Source organism: Lepidochelys olivacea (genome assembly GCF_965140295.1).
Source record: "Lepidochelys olivacea isolate rLepOli2 genome assembly, chromosome: 1".
Lineage (NCBI taxonomy): Eukaryota > Metazoa > Chordata > Testudines > Cheloniidae > Lepidochelys > Lepidochelys olivacea.
In genome coordinates this window covers 325,826,692-325,849,965 of record NC_140411.1, presented here as the reverse complement: position 1 = coordinate 325,849,965, position 23,274 = coordinate 325,826,692, and the positions used below count along the sequence as shown (strand labels likewise).

General features: G+C 40.9%; 1 protein-coding gene across 1 annotated transcript in view; it reads right to left on the bottom strand.

Moving 5' to 3' along the window:
- Positions 1-7: 7 nt before the first annotated feature.
- LAMB4 (laminin subunit beta 4) overlaps positions 8-23,274 on the bottom strand; it is a gene marked incomplete at its 5' end in the record, with an annotated part of 84,682 nt that continues 61,415 nt past the window's right edge. The window contains 11 exons of the mRNA XM_084635948.1: positions 8-162; positions 1,911-2,064; positions 3,095-3,271; positions 3,579-3,717; positions 4,495-4,702; positions 7,022-7,166; positions 11,421-11,624; positions 12,584-12,789; positions 18,216-18,376; positions 20,470-20,845; positions 21,752-21,848. Coding sequence (XP_084492074.1) covers positions 23-162; positions 1,911-2,064; positions 3,095-3,271; positions 3,579-3,717; positions 4,495-4,702; positions 7,022-7,166; positions 11,421-11,624; positions 12,584-12,789; positions 18,216-18,376; positions 20,470-20,845; positions 21,752-21,848 — 2,007 coding nt within the window. The 3' untranslated portion in view covers positions 8-22. The remainder of the gene's footprint in view (positions 163-1,910; positions 2,065-3,094; positions 3,272-3,578; positions 3,718-4,494; positions 4,703-7,021; positions 7,167-11,420; positions 11,625-12,583; positions 12,790-18,215; positions 18,377-20,469; positions 20,846-21,751; positions 21,849-23,274) is intronic.

Here is a 23,274-nt window from a genome sequence, read left to right as displayed (position 1 = left end):
AGACGGGATGTTTTACCAAGTCCTAACTTTTGCAAGTAGCGTATTTGTTTTCTTGCTCAGTAATGTCCTTTTTTATGGCTATTACTTGATCCTCTAGTTGCTTTAGTTGATCAGCCTTATCTTGTTTAGTCTGATTCAGATCTTGGAGCTTCTTTGCCAAATCTGAAAGAAGAAAGTAACATTTAATGATGCATTTATTGTTGTGCAAGTAAAAACTGCAGAACTGTTAAGATTCCCTTGGAGAAATGTGTGTTGTCGCTAAAACTATTTGACAAGAACACGTGTGTTTTATCTGCAGATTACAACAGCTTTCAAGATGTTTATTTTTCCAAGTGTGCTTTTATTGTTAGCCATTGTGAGTAAGGCTTTGTCTACACTACACAGCTTTCAGTGACCCAGCTATGCCGCTACAGCCATGCTGTTAAAAGACACACCGTGTAGTCACTGTTTGTCGGCAGGAGAGAGCTCTCCTGCTGACAAAAAACTTCCATCCCCAGCAAGCGGCGTTAGCTTTATCGGCAGCAGAGCACTCCTGCTGACAAAGCGCTGTTCTCACTGGCACTTTTCCTTGACAAAACTTTTGTCTTTTTTGGCGGGGGGTAGGTGTTTTTTTAACTCCTCTGAACAACAAAAGTTTTGTCGGTCACTTGCCAGTGTAGACATAGCCTTAGTCTGTGGAGATTTTGTCTTGGTCAGCTGGTTTCAGTGGTGATGACTCAAACTGAGTGCTCAGCAGTGTAAAGGCTCACAGTCTGGCTCCAAATAACTCATGCTACTCTCCTTCATGGGAGTTTTATGCAGGTAATTCCACTGGCTTCTATGCAGTTACTCCAGATTTACACAAGGGTTGTTCAGAGGCCCCCAGTCTTTATCATGAAAACACGTGCAATGATGATGAATCAAAACTGCATTTCTTCATGATGTGCAGTCCTAAGAGCCCCATCGTCATGGTTTCGGGGCCTTTGGACTGGGGAATGCTCAGAGACAACAGAACAGGGTTATTTTTCTTCAGTGTCTTTTCTCAAGGTTTATTCCCTCCTGTGCTCCCCTTCTTACCCCCCATTAACATCCAAAAGAATTTACTCCCATGCTGGCATTTGCTGTTCGGTTATTTCTATAGGCCGCTGAGCCTGGTAGGAGCAAGCCCCGTACTGCTTTCTTTGAAATCAGTAATAAAACTTCCATATGTTTCAATGGATGCAGGATTGGGCCCAGTCAGTAGACTGGTGCTATGCACTCTGGTGGTTTGCTAGCGTGGGGATATTACTGTGATTTACTATTGACACACAGACTGTAATGCTCATAAAAGTCAAAAGCCTAATGCTCAAACAGCATCCCACCAGCATGTCCCAGCCACTTGGTGTTTGCAATCAGTTGTGCTTTACAGATGTACACAGAACCCATCAGGACAAAAGGGCCTCATCTTACAAGGTGCCGAATAGCCTCACCTCCCGTTGGCTCCAGTGGAGCTTGTTGTATTCCACCCCCCCCAACCCATCCCAAATTTTCACCACTTGAATAACTTTTCCCCATTCCCCTGGCAAACCTGCTGATTCCAATGGGAACCAAAGGTGCTCAGCACTGGGCAGGATTGTGCTTTCGGGTACAATGTTGCGAGCAGTGTGTTTTTAAATCAATTCAGTAAAATCGTTGCAAAACCCTGTGTGGACACACTTACACTGATTTAAACTTGGCTTATAGCAGCTTGTGTTAGAAAATGGACAGGCACAAACTAAACCAAGGTAACGAGTTTGAAACTGTTTGCAGTAGTTTAACTACGCTGGTTTTTCAAACTGATTGTAGGTAAGGCAGTGCACTGTGTGTGTAGACAAGGCCTTCAGGTTATATTTCCGTCTTTCAGCATTTTCATATGTATTTCACTGCTGGGCACAGAAATGAAAGGGGGACACCTGTTATTCTTTTGATGTTTTCTTCAGTCTCTTCAGCCAGTTTCTCTGCTGCTTCTTTCAGCTGCTTCAGTTTCTCTAATGTTTCTCTGGGAAGCCCTTTCATTTTTACTTTTTCTTGCAGAATGGTGTATTTTCTCTCAAGGTTGGTAAATTCCTGCAACAACAAAAACAAACAAACAAAAAAATCCCACTTTATTTTGTGTAACGACGTGCCCTGTAATTTATTTGACCTACGAAGAAAGCAGAGATTTTTCTACCTCATTTACCGCTCCTCTCTGAATCACACATTATGTCTTTAATTCTTTTTAATCTAAAACTCACTTGGGACAAATATGCATTGAATGAAGCCCTGAAAATGCAAAATCCAGCAGAAATCAAAATAAAAACAATCTTTCCTGTTGAACAATCCAAAATAAAGAGAGGATAGAGCTGGATAATAAATATAATTTAAGCAGGATTTTAAAAGATTGTGTTATTCCTAGTTTATTTCCCGTTATTGATTTTGGGTTTGTTTCCATTTTAGACACAAGGCTCAATTCAGTTTTAATGAACTAGGCATAGCATAATTTTTATAAATTTGGTTTTATAATATTGACTTTCTAGCTCTGGGCCTACTTGGTTTTGGTTCCTGTGAAGGTTGCAGTTTGATTTCTGCTGGATTTCTTGTAGTGTGGAGGCTCATTCAGTGCATACTTTGGCTTTTGATCTGTGGCTGTTTGTTATCCATACACAGAATTCTGGAAAATTTCTACTTAGTGGGTACTTAAGAATTTGAGCTATATTGAGCATCAAGGGGAAAAAACAAGACAGTTTTCTCTGAAGTCAAGTGTGTTAAATGCAAGGGACAAGACTGATACCTTCACTCACAATGAGTAGTACCTTGCCCCATGATGTAACGTACTATTCAATGAGAGTAAGGATATCACAGTCTGGCCCAAGATTTGTGTTTGTTTAAATTGATGTAAGTAAACAGGACTATTGTTTGCTGGATAAGTTAAAATGGACAGGAAACACTTCTAATTCTGTGCAACTCTAAATTGGATGGCATAATGGAAAATTTAAATAAACCATGGAAGGAGCATATATGCATATTTACAGTAAACTTTTCATTAAAAAATAGTGCAAAACATGTGGGAAGGACAGCGATTTTCTTGAATATGTGACAGAATACGGAAATACATTACTTTATCTGTGTCCATAGCTTGATTTTGTGCCTGTTCTGCATCTGCTTTTGCATTTGCAGCCTGGTTCCCATTCATCAGCATTTTCTTCTGCAGCATGGTAATTTCATCTTCCAGCTCAGACTGTTTATCTGAAAAGTCCTTTAGTTCATCACTTGTCTTATTCACTTGATTCTCAGCCTATAGGAAAACAACCAGAAAGTCATACTCCCTTTATGCAATGTATAACTAACCTGCAAAACTCACCACTGAAGTATATTAAGGCAAACAGATTAACGAGTCCCCTTTAAAGTGGAACTGGTGCCATATCTGGGCCAAAATCTGTTCACAGTTACACTGGTCTAAATTTACAATGTCTTTGGGATCTTTGCATTGCAATCTAGGTTTTAGAAACCGGCTGTAATTTAAGTGAATTGCAAGAATCATAACATCACACAATAAATGGATAATAAACTAAAATCATTGGCTATATTGTACATCAAGATACCTGTGAGATTTTTGTCTTAATTTCTTGTATCTCTCCATTTAATCTTATGAAGGTGTCTTTGGTTTGTCCTTTCGTGCTTTCAGCTTCCTTCAGGTTATTTATCATTTCATCAAGAGGTAGCAGAGCTTTTGCTGCTTCCCTAAAATAAAAGTAAATAGTTGTATAATATTGTTATGTATAAGCACAGTAAAAGGCATCTCCTCAAATCCCTTTATACCCCCAAACCCAGAAATGCATTACTAGTCCCCTGGTTCCTTGAGTCCAGCATTCACCAGCTCTTCCAAAAATCTAGAATTGCTGCTCCCAATGGGATGGGAAAGCAACCCATCAAAAAGAGAAATCAACATGGACTTGAAAGTTAAGTTTGGGGTGTGTGATGCGGCAGGCTGGCTGATGCTGTGCTACCATTCAGGAGGCCAAGAAGCTGAATACATTTTCCTCCTCCCCACATTCCTCCTCTGGTTGCGTATCACCATTCAAACCGCCCAATGACTGAGGTCCCAAATGAAGTGAAGAGCTTCCTTGGGTTGACAAGTCCGCTTGGCTAGTTCAGCAGGCAGAGCAGTCAAGATCTAGCAGAGATGTAGACTCAGATCCTCAAAGGTTTTTAGGAGCCTAACTTCTATCAATGGGGATTAGGCATCTAAATACATGAGAGGATCTGGGCTGTAGCTTTTGATGATTTACACAGCTTTGCGTAGTGAGAAAGGTGTCAGATCATTACCACTGGAGAGAGGCCCCAGTGCAAATGAAAAGTAGGAACATGCTGTAATGAAAGTCCAGAACTTTATTTGCTGTGTAGCCTTTCCACCTGCTGGCTGGCATACTGAGTGACTTCACTAATGAATTTGCCCTAGGTATGTGCACTGCAATTTCATTTAGATTTATCACATCAGTAAGAGAATATTCCACTCACTCAGCTTGTTTGGCTTCCACCAGAAGTTTTTGGGCATCTTTCCTTTGTTTATTTAACTTGTTCACATTTATTTCATAGTTCTCACAGTGTGTTACAAGGTTCTGGATTTTATCAAGCATATTTGTTAGCTCTTGTGGAGTCCTTGGAAGGTTTATGACTAGAACATGCTTTGCCACCTTCTCTATGTCTTCTGGAGGTGCACTTTCATCTTTAACAAATAGAGTACAGAACATAATAAGATGTACCTTTCTGCACAGTGCAATTTAAACATTGATACAGTGTCATATATGCTGAGTTATGCTGGCTAATAAAGTTGACAAACCACAGCAAGGAGGGGTCAAGCACTTGTTGTAGTGGAATGTTATATTTCAAGGTGCTGCTAATCTGTTGTCAGAGCAGGATAAAAATGGATTTGAGCCTACTCTGAACTGATGCATTAAAATTTGGGTGTAAAACTCAATCCCCAGAGGGCTCTAAATCATGGATGTTTGCAGTGTTGCTGTAGCCATGTCCCAGGATATTAGAGAGACAAGATAGGTGAGGTCATATCTTTTACTGAACCAGCTTCTGTTGGGCCAATAAAAGATGTTACGTCACCCTCCTTGTCTCTCTAAATCATTAAAAGAAAAGGAGGACTTGTGGCACCTTAGAGACTAACCAATTTATTTGAGCATAAGCTTTCGTGAGCTACAGTGAAGTGAGCTCCTTTTCTTTTTGCGAATACAGGCGAACACGGCTGTTACTCTGAAACCTGTCTCTAAATCATTGACACATTTGCTGTGTTGTGCAGAGCCCATTTCTCCCCCCATGCACCCGATCAAAGGGACACCAAGGGGAGTGTTGTGTGAACGTGGCCACAGTGTTTGGAAGGTGGCTTTATAACACCTATCCAATGGTTAACAAGTAAGACTGTGTGGAAATAAACATTGGAAAAGTTTGTGCAAATGTTGCAAAACAACCTACCAAAGATTAAACACTAGAAATGATTGTGGTGTGCTGTTCAGGGGGCACCGTTAACTCCTTCATTCCCGAAGGGTAATTTTCTTAGAAATATTTTACAACAAAGAACAGAAACAAAAGCTAGTACACATGGCAATGCTCAGTGTGGCTGAGTTAACATTGCCATAGGCACCTTAACTGTTGTATTTCCTGCCTTTTTAATTTGTGAGTAAAACCAATTATAAATGATTCATTCACCGTTGCTATCAAGTAAACAAAATCTATGAATCACTAGGACTTATGCACAGTTTTGCCTTTATTTTTGATAAAGTAACTTAATTATCTCATTACAAAGGAGAACTCTGTTCCCAGCTGTCACTCCACCACAGTGGACTGGATGCTACTGGATTGCCAACCCCAAATGTTCAAAAATCATAAGTCAAGCCATCAAAACCACAAGACTGGCTTAAAAATCTTGAGAAATCAATAAAGCTGGGGTTTTTTACTTGCCTTCTGGGTTTGTTTGTTTGTTTGTTTTTTGAACCTTTAGGATTAATTTTTTTTCCACAGCGATGAGGGCTGGAAACTTTATTTTAAAATGAAAGCAGAGATTCTGCTGTAATCACTTGACTCCAGGTCTAGGGCTCTAAGAACACAAATATTGTGAGATTCACAAGGGCTGGCAACACTGATTTGGTGTGTTCACTGTCCTAGCTATTTTTAAAAAAGGAGAGGAAGCAGGTCAAGGGAGGGGTGAGAGGAAAGTCCCCAGTTCCCTCCCTACCATGCAACAGTCAACCTGGTGCCTCTTAGTGAGCATGGAAAACTGCATTGTTAGGGGGTCGCTGGGCTTTATGCAGGTGAAGTGCAGAAGAGTGGGAGATGAAATGCAACTCCCAGGGGGTGAGGATGCAGAGCAGAGAAGGCCCCATGCTTGTAGACTGGAGTTGCAGATGCTCTGCCCCACTTATGACTGTTAGAGCTGCATAAATGTGGATCCTCCCCACCCCACCCAAGCCATCCTCATTGTCACCTTCTGCCAGCCTATTCAGGGCTGGGGGAATGTATCACTTTGTGTCCTGATTTCTGCAGGACTAGTGGGGGAAGGCTGAATGTGCCTTTTGCCTTCAGCTGGCAGCCCTGCCTATGTGGTCACTTCCTACGTGTGGCTCCCCATAGAGAACCTTCCACGTGGGAAATGCTCTGGAGCTTGTGGGCATGACTGGACCAACAGTTAGTTGTGTAAGGCAGTAACCATCTGGACCACTTGCATCCACATGCTTAACATTAAGCCCATTAATAAGTCGTCACAGGGTTGGGATTTAATAGATCTCAGGGAAATAGTCCAACATACTGATATGCCATAGGAGGGAGAGCTGTGTTAAACAGCATCACTGAAAGAGATTGATCGATTCAAGTCTAGACAGCAAATCAGACGTGTGCAGTGTGGCTCTTAAAGCTGAAAATGCCAGTGCATTTTGGGGGTGCCCAGGCTGAGGCATCACGTTACAGAGCAGAGAGGTAAATGCCATATGATACTGAAATACAGGAAGCAGGATACAAAGAAGAACTTTCCATGCATATTTACCTAACAAAAAGTCTTTAACTTTTCTGATGAACTCCTTTGCGTCCTCCCTGTCAATTTCAGTTTGATTCTTAGCTTTCTCTAGTTTCCCGTGTAACCGTGAGCCTTTTGTCTTGGTCTCTTCTGCCATTTTTCTGATGCTTTCAATCTGGAAATATTTTAAAATATAGTGTTATCCTTTCTAGGGTTTAAATGTCATTCTTTGGCAAGCTTGGCTCCCATCGGGATATATTAAAACAATACTTATAAAAGACTTCGGCCCAGCTTCTTGGCCTGTTAAACTGAGTGGGCGTTATAGCATTGACTTCATTTGGACCTTCACCAAAGACGACATAACATATTCCTTCCATTTTCAAAGACTGTTAAACAATTATTGTTTTGAGGGCAAAAAGTGTCCACGGTTAAAAACCGAGATGCTGCACTTCACTCACTCTTAAAATGATATGGACATTCAGGCTGAGGGAGAGGAATATCTAATAATTGCAGCTACACCCCCCATTTCTGCTTGGAATCAGTGTAAAATGTAACATTGTTACATTTATTATTAAAATTATTACATAAAGGATGGTGCCAAGGCCAGTAGGTTTGAAATATGCCTTTAAAAGTTGAATGTTTCCATCAATACTACATTCATAATCATTTAGGGCTGGTCTAATCTTAAAATGCTGCAGCAGTGCAACTGTACCACTGTAGCACTTCAGTGAAGACGCTACCTACACCGCTAATGGGAGAGATTCTCCTGTCAGGGTAGTTACTCTACCTCCCCGAACGGCAGTAGCTGGGTCAATGGGATCATTCTCTCCTCAACCTAGTGCTGTATTTAGGTTGGTTTAACTGCATTGCTTAGGGCTGTGTATTTTTCACACCTCTGACAAGGTAGCGATACCAATCTAATTTCCTACTGAAGACCAGGCCCCAGTTGACGGTTTTATTTTAATTAGCTATATTTCAACAGTTTTTTAAACAGCAAAACAGGTGTTTGTTTCGCTGGAGGCCATACTGTGTTTAGGTGAAACTTCTATGTACTGGTTCTCCATAATCCAGGGAGAGAATGCTTCACACGTGTTTCAAACAGATTAATTAATCCTCACAATTTCCCTGTAAGGTACTGTAAATATCACCTGTATTTTATAATGAGGAAACCGAGGCCCAGAGAGGTTAAAGGGACATTGTCAACCTGAAAAATCAAGTTTCTGTCTGAAAATGTTGGACCTATTATTGTCACAAGTATCACCTAAGATTATCAGGATTGAAAGAAACTAGTAACGAGAACAAATTTTTAATATTTTTCCACTTTGTTTACTGTGCATTTAACAGGATTTTATGTATAGTCATTTTCACTGTTTTGTTGCATAGTTAGCAAGGGAGACCTGGCAACTGAAGAGATCCTTATAAAACATGACAGGAACAGAACACTTCATATTTGTAAAGACATTTTTAAAAGTGAAAGACAAACTATTTAAAAAAAGTGTGCCTTCAGAGAATGGCTTTTTTAAAAAAATTACTTGTGAACTTAAATTAACTTTATACACATGAGGAATCCCATTGATATCAATGAGCATGCAGTGGGACTTATTCAGGTGCATAATGTTAAGCAAGTGGTTAAGTCTTGGCAGGATCAGGACCAATGTCTTGCAAGGTCACCTGTCAAGTCTGTGGCACAGGCAGGAATATAATTTAGCTTTCCTGACTCCCAGTCCTGTGCTTTAGCCACTAGATGACATTTCTTCCTTGATGTAAAAAGGCACATTGGGACAAAAAAGAGGTAGATGTTCACTTTAGAAGACAATGACAGCACATCAACATTTTTGCCACTGTTTGTAGTATTGTGGGCAGATGTTGGCCCCAGAATATTAGAGAGACAAGGTGGGTGAGGTGATATCTTTTATTGGACCAACTTATGTTGGTGAGAGAGACAAGCTTTCAAGCTACACAGAGCTCTTGTTCATGGCTGGGAAAGGTATTCAGAGTTTCACAGCTAAATACAAGGTGGAACAGATTGTTTTACATAACTAATGAACACATATTGTGAGAGCTCATTCAGAGTAAAGTGGCCCATTAACAGCTCTGCAGTCATAGGACAAAAAAGGGGAGTTATTGGGTTACAGATTGTTCTAATAAATCATAAATTTAGTGTCTGCTGATTTGATCACTATCTGGTGGTTGGATTTCAGGGACTGCATAGCTGTCCTCCTGACAGTGGAGAGATTGTGGTAGATGTGATGTGCCAAAGGCACCACTGTAGTTCCCAACCATGATGACTACGTTAAAGAGGCCGACTGACAACTCTCCAACACCATCTACTATAAAGAACTCAAAGACCATCCCACAGCACAATTTACATTTGTGTGTGAAGATATCACCAAATCTTTTCCTAAACAAATCCAAAAGAAACTCTACAAACTTCATCCCCCATGACCACACCCCAGGGACCTGCTAATGCTTGCCGAGATATACAAACATCATATCTGGCCCTGGCACTCTTACTGAAGGAATCTCAGGACTCATCAGATCATCCTCAAACCACTCACCACACAAAGGGCCAGCTTCCTCCAGAACACAACTGACTTCCTCCAGAACCTCTGCAACATTAACAGTCTCCCTCCAAATACCATCATTGCCACCATGGATGTCACTTCCCTACAAAGCAACATCCCTCGCAATGACAACATGCATCACTGCCTCCTTCAAATATCTACAAACAACGGACAACACTCAGCTATCCACCCCAAACACGTCACTAAACCCATCCATTTCATCCTCACCCATAACAATTTCACATTCAACAACAAATACTGTGTCCAAACCATGGGAACAGCCATGGGTACTAGGATGGCTCCCCAAAAGGGTCACCTTGAGGAAGAATTTCTGAAAACACCATGAACCCTGTGATATACCTAAGATACATCAATGCTATTTTCATCCTTTGGACAGATGACCTAACTCCTTCAGGTTTCCACCACAACTTTAACAACCACCACCCATCCATCCAACACTCTCTCAAACACTCCTGCATCAGCATCAACTTCCTGGACACTACAATCAGCTTCAACAATGGAACTCTACAGACAACTGTATACAAGAACCTCATGGACCACCATGCCTACCTTCAAAGATCCAGTAACCACCCCAAGAAATCTGTCATCTACAGCCATGCCCTCAGATACCACAGAATATGCTCCTAGGAGGAAGTCCAGGATACAGATCTTAGCACACTTAAAATTGCCTTCACCATATAAGGACACTCCACAAGACAAGTAGATCGCTTCAAGAATGGGCCACTCAAATACCGCAAAAGAACCTGCTTCAATACAGAAAAAAACAACAACAACTTTTGATCAAACACACGCACGCACACACACACACACCTAGTTATCACCTTCCACCCCACACTGGAACCCAGATGGTATATTATTAAATAATTACAACCCATATTCGACTGGGACCACATCCTGAAATCAATCTTTCCCATCTCCTCTTCTGGCCTTCAAACATCCCCCCAACCTCAACAATCTCATCATCAGAAGGAAGCTCCCCACAGACCAGGACCCACCAACTCAGAGCAGCACCAGAGCCTGCCATAACAACAGATGCAAAACCTGCAGACATCTCTCCATTGCTATAACGATCAAAACCCCCCACAAAACACCTTTCACGATCTATAGGTCCTACATATGCCTATCACAACGTGTGGTATACCTCATCCAGTGGATTAAATGCCCTAATAACAACTACGTGGGTGAAACTAGACAGTCACACAGAAAAATGATAAAACACAAAAACACTGCACCACTTGTGAGGGAACACTTGTCACAAAGTAGTCACTTTATATCTGACCTCTCAGTCCTTGGCCTCAAAGGAAACCTTCATAGCATGAGACTCGGAGCTTAAAATCATAACTATGCTAGACACTAAAAGTTCTTTTTGCTGATACAGACTAACATAGCTACCACTCTGAAATGAAAAATCATGGTCTTAATAAAGACGGCTTATTATAACAATCTGTAAACCATTTACCCTCCCCTTTTTTTGTTCTACGCCTGCAAAGGTTTTAATGGTCCACTCTGAATCCTCTTTCACAATATGTGTTAACTCCTTATGCTAAACAATCTGTTTCACTTTGTATTTAGCTGGGACACTTGGAGTGCCTTTCCCAGACCTGAAGAAAAGCTCTGTGTAGCTCAAAAGCTTGCCTCATTCTCCAACAGTATTTGGTTCCATAAAAGATATTACCTGATGTACCTTGTCTCTCTAATTTTGACACTGTCCCTTTTATAATAAATTGTGCAATTACCTTCTGGACATGACCGTTTGGATTAGTCAGATTCTTTGTCTTAATTCCTGCATCACATTTGGCTGCCAAATTATTCCTCAGAATACACTAGATTCGGTTATACAGCACCTGATTTTCAGACTCTTGTAGGTGTCTGGTCAAATTATTTAACAGCATGTCTGTTTCTTCAGCTTTCTTGACTGTGTTTGTAGAAAGAGGAAGAGTTCCATTACAGTTTGGGCCACCACATTGTTCATTTCCATTGCTATTTCGACATAAAGCTCCCCCACAAGCTGTTATAACACACGGCAGGTTTCCTGGTAGCCCACAACTCTGCAATAAAAGCACGTTAATGGCAAGAAGCAACACGTGTTGAGCTTTTCAGGATTCTGAAATGTAATACTGGAGCAAGGAAGAATATTTGACATTTATAATGGCACTTTTCTCCTAAAGGATCCGAAAATACTTCACAAAATACAACGCGACTGAGAGGGAGGCACCTCTGGGATAGTGGGCAGTGAGCCAGCTGACACACACTATATAATAGTTGATGAAGTGGGGGAACCTTCTGGACAATGACAACAGTGAAAACAGTTAGTCTTACAAAAAGTGCTGTGGGATGCTGAGGCTCTGTGTACAGTATAAATGTAGTCATGTCAAGGAATGCAGTTAGAGCTGGCTCATCCCCTCGCCTGGTTACATCTGTGGTTCACATCTGAAGTGTAGGCTGAACCTTAACTATGTGAGTAAAGCCATGGCCTAACCATGAAACCATAGGTCTAACTGAGTTATAAAACATGGTTAAGATCCAATCTGTGTTCCAAACTGAACCATGCTTGTAACCAGGCTAGACAACAGAATTGTAACCAGGTTCTTTCACATGGCTTTATCTCATATGACCTTTAGACAGGGCCTTAGTGTCCATACAGAGCAGACAGTACCTCTGTTTTTAAGACCTCATCCCCAAGATCCCTCTCACTTCACAGGATCTTAGAGCCTGGGCTTCTGCCTGAGCCCAGAAATCTATGCTGCAATAAAACAGCCCCGCAGCCGGAGTCCTGTGAGCCTGTCAGCTGGCACAGGCCAGCCACGGGTCTCTAATTGCAGTGTAGACATACCCTGAGATTTCCTTTTCCAGATTTAAAAGTATTGCAAACATTCCTTCACAAAAAAAAAAAAAAGAAAGAAAGAAAGAAAGAAAAAAGAGTGTATATTAGTGTTACTGATTGGCAACAGCAAAAGTAAGTATTTTATTTATCTCCCTTTTAAAAATAAAATCCATAGCATTTTACCTTTTCATTCAGTTTTTGGATATCTGGAATCTTGAATATTCTGAGCTGCTCCAAGGTATAGTTTTCTTTTGAGGTTCGATTGCCTAACATGGCAAGTATGCCATCCCTGGTGTTTTCTGAATATCTTATGATGGGGATTGCTCCACTGATTTTCTCTACAGCAAATGATGACATTTGGTAATACTTCCTGATGTTGCTGAAGGAATCTACATGAAGAGAAATAGCATTTAATATGAGAGGCAGACCATATTTTACTGTATCTAACAAATACATTCTTGATACATGATGAGTGGCAGTAGCTTTGCTAGGTTGTCAGCTGGTTCTTGACTCTGCATGAGAAAGGAAATTAAGCTGGGTAAGCCAGGGATTGTGATTTTCTGTCAGGTTTGTGAATCCTTTATTCAGCCAGCTATGGAGTTTTTATTTTAGAGCTCTAGCTATTGAAAGCCTAAAAACAGATACAACAGGGATGGTTCCCACATCGTTTTTGGATGTCCAAGATATGGGGCAGACAAATAAAGATTCCGGTGTATGAACGGGTTCTGATTAATGACTCAGACAGCTATTTACTTGTATCAAGGGCTCATCAGCTGATGGAATTATTGACTAGATGGAGCATCCAGTCACTTCTGCCACCAGTCACTGTCAGAAGACAGGATACAGGGTTAGATGGACCACTGGTCTGACACAGTATGGCAGTTCTTATGTTCTGCTATTTTGAGGATGGGATGGGAGAATTAATTTTGCCAATTGAAAAACCCCTAAAAATGGTCATTTCTATTATCACAATTCAGTAAAGCACTTAATCCTATCCCTATTCATCATAGCACTTAAAAGTTAAAGAGGTGCTTTACTGAATTGGGACATAAATGTAGAACAGAGATTGAAATTTCTGGGGTTTCATGTGGTTTTGGAAAAATGCAATTTTAGATTTGATGCATTCTTACATTTTTTTTATTCCCCTGTTAATCCCATAAACAAGAGAAGAAATGCTTTCAAGAAAGAACCTTTCTTGTTTCCTTATCTTAAGCTCTCAAATTTGTATTGAAACACAATAGTTTAAAGGAAATTTTTTCTGAAACTCAACACATTTTGCAAAACTTAAAATGTAAAGAAAAAGTTGTAAAAGTTTCATAAAAACTACAGCTTGCACTGTGTTCTCCCACCCTGTTAGCGTGTGCAGGGAGTAGAGACTCAAGTGGCTTCATTGCAATGAGATATTATTTATAGGTCATTGCATATCATAGGTTTCTATTTTCGTAACCAAATACAGGGCTTGTCTACACTTAAAAAGCTACAGCTGCATAGCTGCGCTGCTGCAACCACACCTTTGTAGCGCTATAGATACTACCTACGCTGATGGGAGAGATTCTCCCATTGGTGTAAATGATCCACCTCCCTGAGTAGCTAGGCCAATGGAAGAATTCTTCCATCAAGCTAGTGCTGTCTGCAGGGATTTAGGCTGCCTTAACTACGCCGCTCAGGGGTGTGAATTTTTTACACTCCTGAGAAGGAAGTTATGCTGACCTAATTTTCTAGTGTAGACCAGGCCTCAGCTGGATACTAGAGGCCTGATCCAAAGCTGACTGAAGTTAATGAAACTTTTGACTTCAACAGGTTTTGAATCAAGCTGCAAAGCCGGAGCTGGAAAGTTAATTTAATGAGTATGCATCAATTGTGAATATTCATTTTAAGGACATTGATGTTTGTGTCTTTCCAGCAACTTTAATTAACCACTATAATATTGACATGCTCTAGACTGCTAGCCAAACAAATACTTAGGAGGAGATCTATGCACTACTGACGCTCTGTTTTTCAGGGTCTTATGCAAAGACAGATGTGTGGGGTTCCATTCCCCACCCATGGCTCAGGCTTTCTAACCTCACCAGACCGACATCACACCAAAGGGAAACAATTCTGACGTGGTGCTGGCACCAAACTGAGGATAGATGCAGGGAAAGAAAAAACAAACTGAACAGGGAGGAAGGCTCACGAGAGAACTGGCAGCCCGGTGGCAGTGCTTATTGTTGGAGCTGTCAGATACTTGGTGGCAGGGCTAATGGCTGCATAGGGCCATGACTCCGTATGTAGTATAAACCAGAGACCTCAATTATGGGTGTTATATATGAATGTCTGACTGTTGGTCTCCAAAAGGTTGAAAGTATGAAAAGGCCTCTGAAGCTGACCAAACGGCATCAATGGGTTAAGCTACCAAGGTACATAAATCAGTGACCTGCTTACCACTTTGCATAAGATGTTCTTTCTTAGCCCTGCTCTGAATAGGTTTCTCCAGCTTTATGGATTGCTTTGAGAAAATCTGAGCAGGAAGTGATCAGTGTGGGAATAGCACCATGCTGTGCTGAAACACTAGTGCACCAGCCTGAATGGAGGAGTCAGGCACAAAGGGGTGTGGCAGAGTGGATCATCTACAATTAGTCGTTTTCTTTCCTTCCTTCTTTCTTTCAGCTTTATCTTTCATCCTCTGTTTCATTCTTTTAATCTTATTTAGCTCCATTTTATTCTTATTGAAATAAAACAGCAAGAAACTTTGAATTTAGAGAAGTGCTGGTATTTTGCTTTATGTAAGCACTGAGCACATTAATAAAACAACAACAACAGCAAGCCCACTTTGAATGTACACATATTCTATAGGCTGGAATCAATTTACATCTTTCTGACAGTATTATAGAAATAAGAGTTAGGTTCTTTATTGTATTGTATGGTGTTTGACATTCCAGCCATAGGCTTCCAGAATCCAAGATCTTTCTTGTCTTGAGCATTATTTGTTTTGATCAATCAGTAGGGTGGTTTGTACTGTATGTACTCCACTGCTCTTAATGGATGGACTAACATCTGCTCAGTGTTTCTGCCTCATTCTCTAGAAGCTGGCCTATGAGGATATCATTCCTGCTACTCCTACCAGCTGATGGAGATTCTACTTAGCATGCGTTAATATTAAGCATAATTCACTTAAGAATGCAGTGCGAACAGGAACCTTGTTCTAAAACTGCAATTTTCTGTGATGTTAAGCAAGGCACTTCACCACTCTGAGCTCTGTTTTCCCCAGATGTATATTGTGAGAATATTCAGATTCAGATTCCAAGGCCAAAGGGATCACTGTGATCATCAAGTCTATGTTATATGGGAAGTCAGGCCATAGAACTTCCCCAAAATACTTCCTAGAGCAGATCTTTTAGAAAAAAACATCCAATCTTGATTTTAAAATTGCCATGGTTAGAAAAACCACCACAAGCCTTGGTAAGTTGTTCCAATGGTTAATTAACTTCACTGTTTAAAATGTTCACCTTATTTCCAATCTGAATGTATATAGATTCAACTTTCAGCCATTGAATCTTGTTTTACCTTTGTCTGCTAGACTGAAGAACCCTCTATCAAATTTTTGTACTTCAGGTAGGTACTTCTAGACTTCAAGTTACCCCTTAACTTTCTTTTTGGTAAGCTAAATAGATGAGTTTCAGAGTAACAGCCGTGTTAGTCTGTATTCACAAAAAGAAAAGGAGTACTTGTGGCACCTTAGAGACTAACCAATTTATCTGAGCATGAGCTTTCATGAGCTAAAGCTCACTTCATCGGATGCATACCGTGGAAACTGCAGCAGACTTTATATACACACAGAGAACATGAAACAATACCTCCTCCCACCCCACTGTCCTGCTGGTAATAGCTTATCTAAAGTGATCATCAAGTTGGGCCATTTCCAGCACAAATCCAGGTTTTCTCACCCTCCACCCCCCCACACACAAACTCACTCTCCCGCTGGTAATAGCCCATCCAAAGTGACAACTCTCTACACAATGTGCATGATAATCAAGGTGGGCCATTTCCTGCACAAATCCAGGTTCTCTCACCCCCTACCCCCCTCCAAAAACACACACACACACAAACTCACTCTCCTGCTGGTAATAGCTCATCCAAAGTGACCACTCTCCCTACAATGTGCATGGTAATCAAGGTGGGCCATGTCCAGCACAAATCCAGGCTTTCTCACCCACCCCCCCCTTTTCCCGGGGACACACACACACACACACAAACTCACTCTCCTGCTGGCAATAGCTCATCCAAACTGACCACTCTCCAAGTTTAAATCCAAGTTTAACCAGAACGTCTGGGGGGGGGTAGGAAAAAACAAGGGGAAATAGGCTACCTTGCATAATGACTTAGCCACTCCCAGTCTCTATTTAAGCCTAAATTAATAGTATCCAATTTGCAAATGAATTCCAATTCAGCAGTTTCTCGCTGGAGTCTGGATTTGAAGTTTTTTTGTTTTAAGATAGCGACCTTCATGTCTGTGATTGCGTGACCAGAGAGATTGAAGTGTTCTCCGACTGGTTTATGAATGTTATAATTCTTGACATCTGATTTGTGTCCATTTATTCTTTTACGTGGAGACTGTCCAGTTTGACCAATGTAAATGGCAGATGGGCATTGCTGGCACATGATGGCATATATCACATTGGTGGATGTGCAGGTGAACGAGCCTCTGATAGTGTGGCTGATGTTATTAGGCCCTGTGATGGTGTCCCCTGAGTAGATATGTGGGCACAGTTGGCAACGGGCTTTGTTATTGCCAGCAGGAGAGTGAGTTTGTGTGTGTGTGTCCCCGGGAAAAGTGGGGGTGGGTGAGAAAGCCTGGATTTGTGCTGGACATGGCCCACCTTGATTATCATGCACATTGTGTAGAGAGTTGTCACTTTGGATGGGCTATTACCAGCAGGAGAGTGAGTTTGTGTGTGGGGGGGTGGAGGGTGAGAAAACCTGGATTTGTGCTGGAAATGGCCCAACTTGATGATCACTTTAGATAAGCTATTACCAGCAGGACAGTGGGGTGGGAGGAGGTATTGTTTCATGTTCTCTGTGTGTATATTATGTCTGCTGCAGTTTCCACGGTATGCATCCGATGAAGTGAGCTGTAGCTCACGAAAGCTCATGCTCAAATAAATTGGTTAGTCTCTAAGGTGCCACAAGTACTCCTTTTCTTTTTGCTAAATAGATGAAACTCCTTGAGTCTATCCCTATACAAAATGTCTTTTCTGAACCCTCTTCAGTTTATTAACATCCTTCTTGACTTGTTGATACCTGAACTGGATACGGTATTCTAGTAATGGTTGCATCATTGCCAAATATAGAGGTAGTATAACCTTCCTACTCGCGACGCCCTTCTTTATGCATACAATGATCACATTAGCCCTTTTGGCCACAGTGTATGCTATTGATATGACCTGCTTCTTAATTAAATAATGTTTGCATTTATAGAGCTCTTTACAAAATATTACTAAGGCCAGTCAATGTTAGAGGAGGGAACAGAACCCAGGTCCTCTTAACTCCCAACCCATTATAAATCAGGGGGCTTTTGAGGCCTTCTTCTGCCTTTTTACATGGCTGCTCTGGTACTTCTGTATTAAATTCTGAATGCTTGAAGTCATGGAATTTTGAGCTAGAAGTGGATTTGCAAGTTGATATGTGAAAAAATGATGGCAGTTTTTAAACTCTTGAGATGTTATGGAAAGCTGAAATCTGAGGGTTTAAAACCATGCAAAATAAATTGGAGAAAAATTGTGTGAAACGTCATGAAAAATGTTCTCTTATTTTGATTAGCTGTTGGTCTTCTTACCTTTGTGGCTCAAATTATTCAAACTGTGATATAGATGTATTTTCTGTTTCAGGCTTTCATATAGCTGGTCAGCTTCTTTCCTAATGTCATGTATGATCCCATTCAGGTTGGGAAATTCATCCATTTTATTGCGATATAGGTCCATTTGTGCAACTTTTTGTCTACAGGAGCAAAGTGCAATTGTACAGTAATCATTCAAGATTTATTATTAATCTAGGAGTGAGATACATGTTATTTTAGATGACAACTGTTTACCCTAGACCAGAAGGAAACATTCACTTGTGGCATCATCATATTAGGAAGGTCAGAGGACTAAGTGAAAAAAGCCAGCATTTACATTCCCAATTTTATTGACACTTTCTGAAAGGATGCCATTCTGCGTGCTTCAAGCTCAGATTGGTCATGATAAAACCTGCTGTGGAGATTTATCAATCTTCCATTCCTCAAATGCTTGAAATCATGGAATTTTGTTAAAAATTGCCAGTGAAGGATGCAGACAATGCTCCCGCAAAAATGTTTGAACACCAAACGCCTGGCAAACCCCCAGATTCACATGTTCAAATATGAATTTGCATGTGCAGAGTGGGTGAATGCATATCTGATTGGCTAATTAGGCATTCAGCCACTCTATTTGTGCATGCAAATACCTGTTTGCAGCATGCCATTGTAGTTTTGCAATCACACGCTTTTTGAAAGTCTGGGTGTTAAATCCAGGCCTCTTAAAGTCTTTTCAAGTGAATCTCCTGACTGTTATGGGTCCTGAGGCTATGTCTACACTGGCAATTGTCGGCAAAACTTTTGTCTTTCAGGGGTGTGTGTTTTTTTAACCCCTCTGAAAGACAAAATGTTTGTCGTTCAAGCACCGATGTGAACAGTGCTTTGGTCATCAGGAGCGCTCTCCGGCCAACAAAGCTAACCCTGCTCATTGGGGCTAGAAGATTTTGTCAGCAGGAGAGCTGACAAACAGCGGCTACACTGCACGACTTTTAGCGGCACGGCTATAGCAACACAGCAGTGTCGCTAAAAGCTGTGTAGTGTAGACTCAGCCTTAGTCACTGCCCCATTCCTTCTTCCAATGCTTCCTCCCAGCCTGGAGCTTCTTTCTGAAGTGTTTTTAACTGTAAGTTTTAGGACGTGCTACACTGGAGCCTTTCCTCCCTTCGTGCTCACCTTGCTCTGACTGGATTGTCAACATGATTGCTTCACCTCTCCCATTATTCTGATGGGATACCAATACCCATTAGTTTCACTTATATATTAGCATAACATCCTGATGCTGTGATGCTCTTGTACATTAGTCAGTTATTAATCTATGTATTTATTATATGTAGCTTCAGATACTGACTCCCTTGTGAGTATAGAAGCCTCCCTGCTTTTCAGGGAAAGTGTACGGCAAAGGCATGATTTATACATGCACTTGAATTATGTGCAAGTCTGTGCCCTGGTCTACATTACAAACATATGTCGGTATAACTACATTGCCCAAGAGTGTGGAAAATCCACGGGCCCGAGCGACGTAGTTACATCAACCTAATTCCTGGTGTAGACAGCAGTATGTCAACGGGAGGGCTTCTCCTGTCGACGCAGCTACGGCCTCTCAGGGAGGTGGAGTACCTATGCAGATGGGAGAAGCCCTCCTGTTGGTGAAGGTAGCGCCTTCCCTAAGTACTACAGCGATGCAGCTGCAACAGTGCAGCAGTGCCCCTGCAGGGCTGTAAGTGTAGACAAGCCCGGCGTCTCAGGCACACGCAATCCAGGACTCTGGGGTGCTTGTATTTGCTCACTGAAAGGCTCTTACGGCTATTGCAGGCTTTGTGGGCATCTTAAAGGATTTTGGTCAGCTGGAAGTTCAGTTTCTCTGAGCACCTAAAGTTTGGAACTGCTTGAATCTCCAGCTGGGCACAGCTCAGAGCAGACCTGCAGTTGTTCTAAATTATGCTGGTGTGATGGACCAGCCTGAAGCTGACCTTGGGTTCAGGGAAGTGAAAAAGTGTTTTATAGCCAACTTGGCCCCCCCTCTCCTCAACTGCATCCGACAGTGCTGTGATGCAGCTGAGGATTTGAGCTGTTAATAGGATACACAATAATAAATCTATTGATGATTTAGGATCATTAATTGACAATCCAGCATTTGCATGGTGATCACAAACAGAACTATAAATACATTGCACAACTATTAAAGTACAGTGGAGGATTGCTTTTCCAATTCAGTGACATTTATAACGCCCTTCTGTTCTACAAGAGAAAATATTACCGAATGTAGTCGTGAAAATCCTTGATGTTTAAGAATGTCTCCAATGAAAGAACAGGAGTTTTTAAAATTCTTTCTATTTCAGAAATCTTATCTTCTAAGCCTTTGAAACGCATATCACAGCTGGGCATTGTGTCTCTTTTATCTTCTAGATTTGCAGCAAATCTCATGAACCCCTGAACAGTTTGAGATAGGGTAGTAATTTCATTATCCCACTGATCAAAACAAAGGTGACACCGAGAGCATATGGGAAATTCTTGTTTGAAGCCTCGACCACACTGATCACAGAGCTTTCCAGTGACACCAATGCGGCAGTTGCAAGCTCCAGTCTCTTTGTCACACTTGGGGTTGCGAGTTCCTTCCTGGTTACACATACATGCTACAGGGGGAGACAGGAACATGACATTGTTTCTTTTAGTTGTTAGTTAAGTTATAGGGGTAAAACATGAAAGATAATGCAATTCAATACAAATAAACATTTTTTTGCCATTTACTGACAAATTGGTATTGGGCCATTTAGGCTAGGATTTTCAAGGCACCTAAGGGAGTTAGTCCTAAACACTATTGCCATGTTGATCACAATAAGCAAAACACAGTTTTTATACAAATAATTGCTATACCAGTGGTTCCCAAACTGTGGGTCGTGACTCCAATGGGGTTGCGTCATCAGCAGATGGGGTTGTGGCAACCCCTACTGTGTAGAGGACACCATTTTGCTCCTCACAGTATGACCTCACATGTACAGTGTGTGAGGTCACAATGCATTTTGCTCTACAAAATTGTGTCCTCCATGCTGTCTGGGATCCTGGACAGAAATAATTCACTAAGATGGGTTTGTAGTGGGAAAAAGTTTATGAACCATTGTACGACAGGTTTCTTTTATGCACCATTATATACTATTATTATCTAACAGTGAGATCTGTCAGGCTGGGCAATAATCTCCTTAGAGAACGGCTAAATGCCACATCTCATGGGTCATTTAAACTAGACTAATCAAAATGCTGTAAAATGTACCATAGAGAACAATGCTGGAGTTGCATAGACATGGACTTGGTGATCTAACAGGTCTTTTCTAACTCTAATTTCCATGAATCTATGATAACCTTACAGGTGACAAACATGGTAAATATTATGTAATGGTTTTTAATCCATATTCCAGAAAAAAAGCTAAATCAAAACTATTTCTCTATTTGTATGTCTTGTCTATTATATTCAGATGAAGGTCTAACATTTACAGAAAATATTGTGATTTCTGATACACTACATCCCCCCTAATAATACTTACAAATACAATACATCCGTGGATCGCCAAAGTAATTTTCCTCACATTCATCACAACGTCTTCCACTGTAGCCTAGTTTGCATGGACATTGGCCTGTGAACTGCAAAGACAGCCTTCAGTAAACAACTGCCAGTACTATGATTATGTATGCAGTGTTGCTGTAGCTGTGTCGGTCCCAGGATATTCGAGACACAAGGTGAGTGTGGTAAACAGGAGCTGGTCCAATAAAAGATATTATCTCACCCACTTTGTCTCAGGAATATGATTTGGAAGAAATAGCACGAGCCAACTGAATAAACATTTAATTCAATAGATACATTTTTTTCCTCTGTGATTTATGACATACAGCTGCACAAAAGATGTAGTGGGATTGTTCTCATGCTTTTTTTAAGAACAGAATGAGTTATAGGATTGACTCAAATCTCCCAAAAAATATTACCATGCTCCAGCTGCTTAGTGACATATGATTAAAAGTTGGGAAATCACACAGATGGAAGTGAAAGCAAAATGGATGCATGGAAATGCCCTTAGTTTACTGAGATGAAGGATTTCACATGTGCCAGACCTCATTATTGACCTCTGAGAAGATGAATGGTAGACGTTCCTAAACTCAGCTATCCCCTGGCTATTTTCAGCTCATCTAAGGCAGGGTTTTTCTGTTGTATATAGAAAATTTGCTTCATCTAATTCTTATTCCTTCCAGGCTAAACTACTGATCTTTAGATCCCAGTTTCGGGATACAGTAACTGTAACTTAGAAGCTCAAGGTTACACTATGCAAATTGTCCCAGAAAACATATTTTGGAATTAAAACAATAAAATTAACCTGGTGAAATTAACTGGTGAAATCTGTACTAACTTTCGAAAGGTTAAGATCTAATTTGACTAGGAAAAATTACAATTCCAACAATTAAACTAAAGAACAAACAAACAGAAAACACTTATAAAATAAATCTGAAATTCTTTTTGTTAGAACTATGGGATAAGATCCCATTGCCGTAGAAGTCAGTGGCCAAACTCCCACTGATTTCAAAGGGATCAGAATTTCAACCACAGATTCAGCCTTGGAAAAACTTTGGATTTTTCCAGACCCCCCTGAGCCCTATGAAGTACATATAGATTAAATATGATAAAACACAACTCATTTCATGATAAGATATAAACCAATGACATGACTTCAGTTTGAGAGACAAGATGAGTGAGGCAATATCTTTTATTGGATCACCTTCTGCGAAAGGTCCTCCCAGTGTCACAGCAAAATGCAAGGAGGAGTACAGTGGCACCTTAAAGACTAACAGATTTATTTGGGCATAAGCTTTCGTGGGTAAAAATCCACTTCTTCAGATGCAAAATGCGAGGTGGAATGGATTGTTTAGCACAAGTAGTTAACATATTGTGAGAGACCATTCAAAGTGAAGTGGCCTCTGTCAAAAATATTACCTCAACCAGCTTATCTCTCTAATATCCTGGGACCAACGTGGCTACAACAACATGACTTCAGTTACTACCACATGCAAACAAACACTT